General features: G+C 40.7%; 1 protein-coding gene across 1 annotated transcript; it reads left to right on the forward strand.

Annotated features, from left to right (window-relative positions):
- The first annotated feature begins 1,700 nt into the window (after positions 1–1,700).
- Positions 1,701–11,390, forward strand: LOC102304009 (zinc finger FYVE domain-containing protein 1). The gene is made up of 11 exons (XM_005916870.2): positions 1,701–3,202; positions 3,292–3,796; positions 5,189–5,403; positions 5,517–5,623; positions 5,725–5,833; positions 5,957–6,054; positions 6,235–6,352; positions 6,458–6,628; positions 6,843–7,023; positions 7,145–7,258; positions 9,141–11,390. The coding sequence occupies exons 1-11, from the start codon at positions 2,693–2,695 to the stop codon at positions 9,371–9,373; spliced, it is 2,361 nt and encodes a 786-aa protein (XP_005916932.1). The 5' UTR covers positions 1,701–2,692; the 3' UTR covers positions 9,374–11,390.
- The last annotated feature ends 403 nt before the right edge of the window (positions 11,391–11,793 follow it).

Genomic DNA, 11,793 nt, shown 5'->3' on the forward strand with positions numbered 1-11,793 from the left:
TTACTGTCAGTGAAGAAACGGAGGGAAAGCGCAGACTGGCATTTAGGACAAATGGTCCCCTGCTGCTGCTTTGAAGTGCTACTTTACAAGATAAAAGCCATTTAAATCCATCCTGAGCCTGAAGCCTGATGATGGGACTTGTTTCCCAAACCTACTTTTAAAACACCCATCCACATTTTCCTATAGCTATGGCGATGGTTGGTAATGGAGTTTTAATTTCAGTGATTAGATTAAGGATAAGATTTGGCCAACTAGAAGCAACAGGTAGATTTGGATTAGATATTAATTTAAAGAGATATTTAGAGCTTTTCACAATGTTGTGCTTAACAGGACATTATCGTAGACCATGGGCTAGATCAACTGGTTGTTCTGTCAGTGTACGGTAATTTAAATGCACTTTTAAGATAAGAGAGAGATAAGATAAGATAAAACTTTATTAATCCCTCGGGTGGGTTCCTCTGGGAAATTCGGTTTCCAAAAAATCACAGCACCGACAGAAGTTACAGAGTTACAGAATATTATATATATATATATATATATATATAAATACAGAGACATATATACATAAAATATACAAAGGGGATAAATAGGAATAAAAATACAAGTGAAATTGCACATTTCAAGTCTATTGCACCGTTGACTATTAACAAAACTATTGCACAAAAGGTATTGCACAGTGAAGTGAAGAGGCACTACAACTTGCTTGTTCCCCCCTCCTTTGTCCTCCTGTCTCCCCTCCCTCTCCCCTCCAGAGAGGAGTTAAACAGTCTGATGGCGTGTGGGACAAAGGAGTTTTTAAGTCTGTTAGTTCTTGTCTTTGGGAGAAATCCCAAATTAATTAATCCCTGCAGTATGTGAATATAATAAAAAGAAGTACAATTTCAAGAGTATGTTTCAGTTTTTCTACTTGATAAAGAAATGCTGTGGTTGACTAATGAAATCTGCCAACATTACTCTTTGGACTTAAATTGTAAAATTACAGAAATATAACTTTTTGGGCCAAATTGGAGTTTTTGCTTTATGTTTGACACACCTGGTCTATATGATCATATTTATATCCAGTAGATATCATCTCTTGCAGATCTCAGTGTTATCTGCAAATGTTACAGTTCATGCAGACTCCTGCCTCACCTCATCTGTCAGCCCGTCCGTCTCCACTACAAACAAGAAGGGGCTCACAGCCGATCCTATCCCCACCTTGAAGCCATCTGTCACTCCTACTGCACACCTCACCACTCTCTTCCTGTCCTTGTCATGTCCCTGCACAACCCTCACATACTTGTCTGCCATTCCTGACTTCCTCATGTAGTATCACAGTTCCTCTTTTGGTACCTGCCTATCAGCTTTCTCTAGATCCACAAAGACACAATGCAATTTCTTACCACCTTCTCTATACTCCTCCATCAACACTCTCAAAGCAAACATCACATTGTAGTGTTCTTTTTTTGGCATGAAGTCATACTGCTGCTCACTGATTCTCTCCTCTCTTCTGGACTTTTTTTTTTAAACTTATATTATATTATATTATATTATATTATATTATATTATATTATACAAAAAATTCAAAAAGAAACGTTTTAATATGTGAGCTTTTAGGAGTTGCACAGAATGTGAACAGAGCCAACTATTAGCAAAAACTACGTTTCCCATGATGCAACGTGGCGTCACCCTGCTCTGACCCTGTGACTGAAAATAATCTGATCAGCTGATCTGACCTGGCAACAAAATAACGTAGCTAGAGCAATCTATCAGGGAGGGGGGCTGAAGAACAAAACAATGACACTGCTTGGAAGAATTTAAATACAGTAACTCTTCTAAAGACTTTTAAAACCGAATCGCGCCGATTTCCCTCCCGGTGTTTAGTGAAAGAGCCCGCAGATATTCGAGCTTTTGACATCGACTAGCTGTTGTTTGTTGATATGTTGTTGCTGTTTAGTTGACAGACTGGAGGCTAGCTGCTTGCTTGGACGGCTGTGAGCTGTGGTGGTTTGCTGGCTCACTAATTGCAGCTTTTGTTTGAGGTGGGGGGAAAAAGTTGAAATTGTCCGGCTAAAGTAGCTAGCTCTAAGCTAACTGTTCACATTTGGTTGCCAAGTAATTTACTGAATTTGCAAGGTATAGACCCACAGAGGGTCAGCTTGCTAGTTAGCCTGTTGTTAGCATTAACATTTGCTCATTTTTGTTTTGGTATTTTTTTCCCCCAAGGAGGGTTCTTTGTGTCGTTAGGTACTGGTTACCTGTACACACTTATGTGTTACCTAACTGTTTCTTTCTTGCCTTAGATATATATTTTAGGTAATATTGCTGCTAAATGCTAACTTTAATGCATGAACAAGCTAACAGGATCAAAGGATATTAAACGTTACTGAAGAAGACGACGGTTTTTACTTCACTGCCTTTGTTAGGTGCACTAAATGGCATTAGATCAACCCGTTTAGGTGTCTGAATTTCATACCGCTAAAACTAATTTGATCACTTACATCAGTGTTTAAACTTTGTATTAAATCAGTGTGATAGCTGTCCTGTTATCATGCAGCTGTCTTAAGTTTATTTCATTGTATTTGAGCATTTCAGTTTTCAGTATTACTGCACTGTGCATTTTTCATTAACTGCTATTGGAAGTAGCTGGTGCTGTTGTCAAAGCTGTTCCAATAAGCGCCAGTCTGTATTCAAGCTCACCCCTTAAGAAACGATGAATGGGTATGGCTCATCTTCAGAAAAGGGAGTCAATACTAGTCTGACATGTCAGGAGAGTTATTCCTGTGGTGGCTCTGAGGAGGCGGCATTTGAGTGTGTTGATTGCAAAAGCCTGCAGTGTGTTCGCTGTGAGCTCGACCTCCATAGTCATGACCGGCTAAAGAACCACAAGCGGGTCCAGCTAGGTCCTGGACATGTCCCATACTGTGACAACTGTAAAGGAGGTAGTGGGGATAGTGGCACGCGCCATCCGTCTGTGGTCCGTTGCCAGAACTGCAAAGTTAACCTGTGTCAGGACTGTCAGAAACGTACCCACAGTGGAGGCAACAAGAAGAAACACCAGCTTACACATTATCCTCCACCACCCAAACCTGCAGAAGGCAACTCTGTCCAAACATCTGCCCAGCCTGCTGTCTGTATAGCCGATGAGACCAAATCTCAGAAGGCTAAACTTCTGGAGAAGGTATCAAGCTTTCTTCTGGTTGATGAGAATGAGGAAATGCAGGTAAGTTGTGCAAGTGGGCATTAAATAGGACTGTATTCCATTTTCTTTGTTTATGCTTTAAAGTTTTTACACTTGTTGTTTGTCCTAAGATAAAAGATGAAGCTTCCTTCATGAAGAGCCTCAGCTGCTCGCCCGACCAGCTGCTGAAGGTGGTGTCCATCTTTGGTAACACGGGAGAGGGCAAATCTCACACCTTAAACCACACGTTCTTCATGGGCAGAGAGGTGTTCAAGACTTCTCCTGCACAAGAGTCATGCACAGTGGGAGTGTGGGCAGCATTTGATCCCATCCATAAATTAGTGGTCATTGATACAGAGGGGCTGCTTGGGAACAGTTCCAAACAAGGCCAGAGAACACGTCTCTTACTCAAGGTGCTCGCCATCTCTGACCTCATCATCTACCGCACCCATGCTGACCGTCTCCACGATGACCTCTTCAAGTTCCTCGGAGATGCTTCGGACGCATATTTGAAGCATTTCACCAAGGAACTGAAGGCAACGACAGCACGCTGTGGCCTGGATGTTCCACTGTCCACCCTGGGTCCCGCTGTAGTCATCTTCCATGAAACAGTCCACACTAAGTTGCTGGGTTCAGGTAAAACACCTCCTGTTAAAGGGTGCAATGCAATAACTTAAACCTTTTAAAAATAACTTTATTTAACATCTTCACTCTGACACTCTGAATATACAGTAGTTATGGATCATTGCATCAAAGGACTACAAGTGGCCCCTTTAAAGTCAACTGAGGGTTAAGCATTGCATATAATTTGGGGTTTAGCAAATATTAGCCTTCTATCCCTGTTATCTGGAGGTCGAAATCAGCTTTCCAACTTTAGTTAAATCTGGAAATGATAAAGAAATGTACATTTATAGCTGTAGTCACACCAGTCTTTACACATTTACATCTAGTTTTAACACCAGGTATTGCACATTATTGGGAATCATTATTTGAATTTGTCTAAACTCTAATAGTGTGATGTGTTTTCCAGTCCTCAGTATCTACTGGTTTGTGTTCCTCTCGCTCTGGTATAATAATCAGCTTGCAGAGACTTGCAATTTGCTCAAGTTGGATAAGCTCTTTTACTGAGGAAGACTGCCTGTTCTTACCATAGTCTCATATCTTTCATACTCTTTCTTTAAAAAAAAAAAATCCTGTTTGTCTGGCAGCTTTTGCATTCAGAATTGTGATTTGAATTCACTGTTGTGCCAAACACATTTTGCTTTTCCAAGATCAGCTCTAAAAAATCTCCACAGGTTCCTCCTGTTCAGGGTTTATTTCTTCATTTCTATTCGTGTTTATTTCAGGTATTACATTATATGTGGTATACAGTATGACAATGTCTAAGGCAAGACAGGCAGGGGAAAAAATGGTGGTGGTGGGGATTGGGGAAGACATAATAAAAGCATAGAGTACAAATAGAAATACACAATGTATCACCAACTGGCGCACCTATAAGGAAAATAAACATACAACACCAGGAACACAAACATTCAAAAAAGCACAGGTACATAAATCATCTTCTTGTGTGTGAATGTAATAGGAAAAAAAGCCAACAGAAATAAGAAGACCCTTTGACCACTCTGGTGCATCACCTGGCAAAATGAAGCTGCAAGTTTCTGCAAGTTGTTTTCCGCACAAAAATGGAAAAACTGTGGATATTAAGTGGTATTTATAAGGAGATAAATCATTTAGATTGCATTACTTTCAAGTTGTGGCTTAAAATCCGAAAGAACCCTCAAAATGTGGGACAACAAACAAACATGTTTTTGCTCTTTGGTAGATGCAGGCCATTTTATTACCCACGCTGTTTTTTTGGAATGAAAGGCACATTTGTATTTCTTATAAGGCAAATATTGTCCATTTCCCCTCACATGTCATATGCATTCTTTCAAGCACACTATTTTAAGAACTGTCGATAAATGCTAAATATATCTGCAGTATATTTTAGCTGATGTTAATAATCATTAAATTTTTGTCCTGTTGTAGATAAGTCATTCGAGTCAGTAGATCGGCTGCTGTTGGAGCGCTTCAGGAAGCTTTCACGCTTTCCAGAGGCCTTTAGTTCTGTCCACTACTGGGGTACGCAGACTCTCAGTCCTCCTACTGACTTTCGCGGCCTACAGAATAAACTGGAGCAGCTCCTGGATAACAACGCCACCCGTTCTCCACGCACACCTGTGGTCATCTTCAAAGCCCTGCAGGTAGGGCTGCATTTAGAAGTCTGCTTGTTTCTGCATCACATGGAAATGCATTTTTGAATTGGTCTGACAGCAGTTTATGGATTAATATCTGCTGATCTTTAATTTCCCTACAGGCACTGAGCGAGCGCTTCAGTGGGGAAATCGCAGGTGAGCTGGTAGCACACAGTTGCTTCTTTCCTGATGAATACTTCACCTGCTCTAGCCTGTGCCTCAGTTGTGGGTAAGTATTTCTTGCCAGTCTTTTTTTTTTTTTAATCATTTTTGCTTCAGTCTTTTTCTGTTTCTGCTGTTTTACATTCTGTGTTAATACGATTACCTCAGCTCTGGCTGCAAGAACAGCATGAACCACTTAGGAGAGGGAGTGCGCCACGAGGCGAAGCATCGCTGTCGTTATTCTGCTCAGTATGATAATCGCATTTACACCTGTAAAGTAAGTGTGGTGACTCAGCTTTGACTTTTAGCTTTCTCTGTTTTGACCATAACACTGTAATTACTTCTGTGTCATTGCCAAAGAGCCTTAAATTGAAATCATTTATGTTGTGCATCAAATCAGGCTTGCTATGAAGGAGGAAAAGAAGTGATAGTAGTCCCAAAGACCTCAGCCTCCTCGGATTCTCCATGGATGGGCCTCGCAAAGTATGCCTGGTCTGGGTAAGTAGTAAGGAAATGACCTGCGAGGGCATCTGTACCTAGGCTTTGGTTAACATCATTTTAAAGCTCTGGCCTAAAATTAAATTCTTCTTGTCACTCCAACATGCATGCTCCACATCAGATTACATACCAGATTATTGTCACAAAAAATGAGTTTCATTTTTTAAAATATATGTTCAGGTATGTTATTGAATGTCCCAACTGTGGAGTGATCTATCGAAGCCGACAGTACTGGTATGGAAATCAGGATCCTGTTGATACAGTTGTCCGCACCGAGATCCAACATGTTTGGCCGGGAGTAAGTGACGCCAAGTATTTAATTTATTTATCAGATGCAGACTATATTTCACTGATTTGCATAGACCTTAATTATGGCTACAGATAACCCGTCTGTTTCTTGCAGTCGGATGGCTTTTTAAAGGACAACAGCAATGCTGCACAGCGGCTTCTGGATGGAGTCAACCTAGTGGCCCAGTCTGTGTCAGAGCTCAGTGTCAAACCCGCCAAGGCCGTCACCTCTTGGCTGACAGATCAGATCGCCCCAGCCTACTGGAAACCCAACTCCCTCATCTTGGTGAGTGACACACACAGCCCCATCCTCTGCCACCAGCTACCAACGGCCAAGTCAACACTTTCATGTTCACAAGGATGTTTACTGACTGCGGTGTGCCTATTACACAATCTACATTTGCACGTCTCATGATGAAACTTGGATTCGTGTTGCATCCGCACTCTTTTAGCTCTTGCTCAATACAACACGGACTGTGATTATTTTTCTCTCATGCAAGGTGTGCCACAAGTGTCACGCAGTCTTCCAGGATAACGACACCAAGCATCACTGCCGTGCCTGCGGGGAGGGCTTCTGTGATGGCTGCTCTTCCAAAGCTGCACCCGTCCCCGAGAGAGGCTGGGGTCTTGCCCCTGTCAGAGTGTGTGATGTCTGCTTTGAGCAGAGATCTTCATATACAGGTACACACACTCTAAATAATGTCAGATCTCCTCTGTTTTTCTCAAACCTCTGTTATGCTGCCATTTAACATCTATGAGCATGGCTTTAGTAAGGGTCTTTTTTTTTTTTAAATTTATCCAGAACTACTTGAAGCAGAGCAAGAAGAGGAAGAAGGTGGAACGCTTGCTAGGAAGGTTGGAGAAGCTGTCACCAACACATTCGGAGTCGTGGTCACTGCTATTGACATCCCACTAGGTGAATGTTTCCCCGAAATAAAACCTAAAGGGGAAGGGTTATGCAACCTAAACAAATGACCCAGTAAATGGTAGTACACCAGAGCGATGCCCTCTTGTGGCGGAGGCCCATTCTGCTTAATTTCAGTTAAAAAGAAATGAAGTCTTTTCCCTTTATTTATGTCATACTGGAGTCTCGCCAGGAATATGAGATGCCCTAATGGCCTAGTTTTAACATAACATGTACTGCTATGAAAAGCAGGTCTCTATGCCGCAAATCAAGGAAACAGTTGAGCCATCTGAAGTGTTTTAAGTTAATGGCAGTAAAATGATTACATTTATATGGAGATTGCATTTTCCTGTAACTAGTTCCTCTTGCCAGCAAAAAATATTTATAAGCTAAAAAACTGAAACCCTCCCACACACACTGGCCACCGAACCTAAAAACGCCTTGGACACTCTGTTCAGGACATATCTGTGGCAACACCTCCATGCAGAAGTGCTCTCCCATCTAATGTTTAACACTGCTAGTGTTTCAGTTCTTGTATCTACCAGATGTCTTTAGTGCAGCGATGTGATCGATGACCAGTTATATTGTTCTTTTTGTTTATGAGACTTTGCCAGGCTTGTGAGTCTCCTTTGCTTTGTACTTGTTTAATATTGATGTTAGGTTGCCTACACAGCATACATCTGTGAGAATTCCTCAGTGATCGTTTAACTACTCGGGATCAATCATTTCTGTCCCCTTTGAACTAACCTCCAGGATGCACTTTGGCCAGTGGATATGAGAAAAAGCTTTTGTTAAGTGTGTTTGTTAAGCCAGTGTGACAGGATTCTGTCAGGATTATCCAAAAGAAAGAACAAGTTCTGCTTTATAAGAAGAGAGTGTCAACTTTTGTACTTTTTCAGTTAGGCCACAAACTTATTCAGATTTCTTTATTAGCATTCAAAACCAAAGTATTTGTGTAATCCAAACACAAGTTAAAATATTTATAGATGTGAAGATACTATATATACCTGCAGGTCTAAATTTACTGGTAAAGGGCATAGATAATTATGCTTTGGACCACATGATATCTCGCTGAAGATATCTCCATATCTGTGACTACCCCAAAAATACCGCAGAGTGACGTCCTCTCCAATCACAACAAAATTAGCCAACTTACTTTTAAACCCAGCTCTTGTTTCTGTGTTCCCGTCACAACTTGAAACAGGGCTGCACTTCAGGTAGTACTGGGGAAAGCTAAACATGGGGAAAGCTCAAAAGATTTAAGCCGTTTTAAATTTACAGGACTGAAAGGAATAATTTAAAGGAGATTAATGTGAGTGTTTACTGACCACTTGCTCATCACCCAACAGAAATTCAGGAAAAAGAAGGCGACTGGGACTAACCCCATATAAAACATTATGTTGTCAGTTTTTACTAAACTTTTTGTATGAATTAATCATGGGTATAATTAGATCAAATTAGAGAGCATTCATCAGCTGGATCTGTTGACATAGTTTATGGGGAACTTCCAGTGTTGCCAACAGATATCCAGGCCAGGACTGCTCAGTCAGCTCTGACCAGCTGTTCAGTGTTGGAGAATGCAAAAAAATAATGGATAACGATTGGATGAATGTTTTCAAGAATGCAGACTGCATGTAGCCTAGATCTGAGATTGGTCAGTATTACTATAACAAGACTACAAGTGAAAATTTGAAAGAATTTGGTCCCACAGTTTTTGTCCCTTGCCTACATATTCTACATATTCATATGCAGATATCGTTTTACAGACAATTATTGCGTGACAGAGATTCTATTAGGTTATATTGCAGTATAAACTTAAGCAAACAGGATGTGGTGTCATATAAAGTTTCCAGACCTGTGAGTGTGGCGCATTTATTTTCCACCCTCCTTTTAGGCCTAGTGAAAGACGCAGCTCGTCCTGCCTACTGGGTTCCCGACCAGGACATCCTGTCGTGCCACAACTGCCAGCGCGAGTTCACTGCCAAGCTGTCCAAGCACCACTGCCGCGCCTGTGGCCAAGGAGTGTGCGACGACTGCTCCCCCGAGCGCCGAGCCGTTCCATCGCGTGGCTGGGACCACCCTGTGCGCGTGTGCACCAGCTGCAACCAGAAACCCGGAGAACTTTAACAGGGACTGCTTTCCTTCCTCAGAACACCGTATTGAACCGCTCACTAACTCAGCAGCCTGTCTCTGCTAAAGTATACCTCTCTTGCTCTACCGATTCTGTCTCGTATCAGTGGAAGGGAAATTTTTAGGCATATATGTAGGACATTTAGCAGATTTGGGATTTCAGCGTTCCCGTGGCCTTTGTAGAACAGCCAGAACGTGTGAGCTACTCGACTCGAGTGTGAAACCTGCGTTTCTACTCTGATCATCCGCGGTGTCAATGTTTTGATTCTTATTGACACGAATCCCTAATTTTACATGTAATAAGGCTGTCGAGCTATTTTTCTACTGTCAGAAAATATAACGAAAAACATAATTTAAATAATAATAATAGCTAGTTGAGAATGCTGGATGGGTTGGTGTGATTAGTTTCCAGCAATTCCTGTTATTGAGCATTTTCTCTGATGTCATACATGTAATGGCAAAGAGATATTTTAAACATATGCAGCTGACTGCAGGTTCCTTTGCATGCATGTACTGCAACATTTTAGTTTTTGCACTACGCCTTGTTCAGCTGTTATAGGCTGTTGCTTACCATGGCCAAAAAGCCAGATATCCAGGTGACAAAGCGGTCGCTCCAAACTCAGTTGAAATCTACCACAGGAGGTCTTGATTTTGGATATCTGGCGTGCCAAAAATCATTCAGGTCACTGTGTCTGTGCTGGTATTTTATCATGTAATATGTGGTCGTATGAAGACGTAGAACTATGTTAGAGGAAATGTTGAAAGTTATTTAAGTATCGACAATTGAAAAAAATATATATATTAGCACTCTGGCATGCATGACAGTGTGAGAGATCATGGCCTTTAATTTGTTCAGAGGACGGTCTCTGAATAAACCTCACTATCTCTTTTACTTAGCGGCATTTCAGTGTTCTTATGTTACAACATGTACTTCATGTTCAAAATGTTTTTATTGACAACTTTTGTTTGAATTATTATATAAATATTTAATATTTGCAGTTCCTGCCTGCGTTGCATATGGATGTTGTCTTTCAGAACTCAAAGATACACAAATAGTCTTCAAACTGGTTTTACTTATTCCACTCATGCCTCCAGGTCGCTGTAGATGCAGTCTGTCATGATAAAGCCTCTTGACAAAGCACAATGGTATTTTTGTTCTGCTTATAATGCCTTGTTTTTTCTGTTACTTTACATCCGTTATTGAAAACTGTTTGCTTTAGCTTTTTTTTGGTTGACATCATTCACTGTATGTATATTTATAGACTTTGTAGTGACACTTTGTGAACCACCCTTTTTCTGTCTTGTTTGTTTTTGTGTTTCAGCGTTACGCAGAAATACTAATGCTCGAATGTGTCGAAGGCGAGACGTCGGCCCATATGTAGCGACTGAGAGCTTTAATTGTGTCTTTCATCATTAACTAGTTTTGTTTTATTGAGTATTGAGACCATTATCATATAAAGCACATGGCGATGCCTTTTAGACGTATGCTAATATTTCATTGTCAAAAAAAAGCAACAAGGGAAAAAAGGGGTTTGTCGATTGTATGCTTTGTAGATAAAGTTAATTCTCCCTTTGCCTAACGTGGAACTTTTTGGTTCTGATGTCTGATGAGAAGATGTTGTGTCTGCCTTGTCTCAAAATAGATCTATCTGTCTGAGTGTTTCATCACACACACACCTTCCTTTGAGATGCCAATGTTGCACAGGATAGAATAGGAAATGCATTATGTCAGATTACTAGTACTGGAGTTCATTGCCATGCATATCTTTGCAGACTGTTCAAATACCCGTTATAGTGTTTGAGATGTACATTTGATCCCTTTATTTTTAATAGGGTAAGGTGCTACTGTCAACGCTCCTGACCTACAGACTCCAAACCAAGCAGAAATGACTGATAGAATTGAAACTGTTGGAAACTAACTTGAAGAAATGGTGGAAGATTTGCATAAGATTAAAGTTGTATCAGCTCCCGTCTGTTAAAACATAATCTGCAACTGCCTCCATGTCTTAAGTGTGTGTGTGTGTGTGTGTGTGTGTGTGTGTGTGTGTGGTGTGTTTTAAATCTCCCTGTGTCAAACCACTTACTGTACTGTATGTGGGAGGAATAGATCGTGTGCAACATCCTTGTGTTATGAGCCTTGCTTTCATTCCCTCCAGCACTGCAGTTTCAGATAAACGAGAAAAAAAATCAAGTAATACTTGCTTGGTGCTTATTGATAATAATAAATGATTTATAATTATTTTAATAAATAATTAAACCCAAGCTTCCATGTTGATATTCTGTGCCAATACACTGCATGGTATCAGTGAGCCAATAGAGGAAGTTGCATGTGATATCTATCCAAAGCTACAGTAAGGGTCTCTTTAAAAGTGCTGTTATTCAGTTGTGTACAATATAAATACAAGGGAAAACCCTTT

The sequence above is a fragment of the Haplochromis burtoni genome, unplaced genomic scaffold (genome assembly GCF_018398535.1).
Source record: "Haplochromis burtoni strain Fernald_Lab_line unplaced genomic scaffold, NCSU_Asbu1 Contig_16, whole genome shotgun sequence".
Taxonomy (NCBI): domain Eukaryota; kingdom Metazoa; phylum Chordata; class Actinopteri; order Cichliformes; family Cichlidae; genus Haplochromis; species Haplochromis burtoni.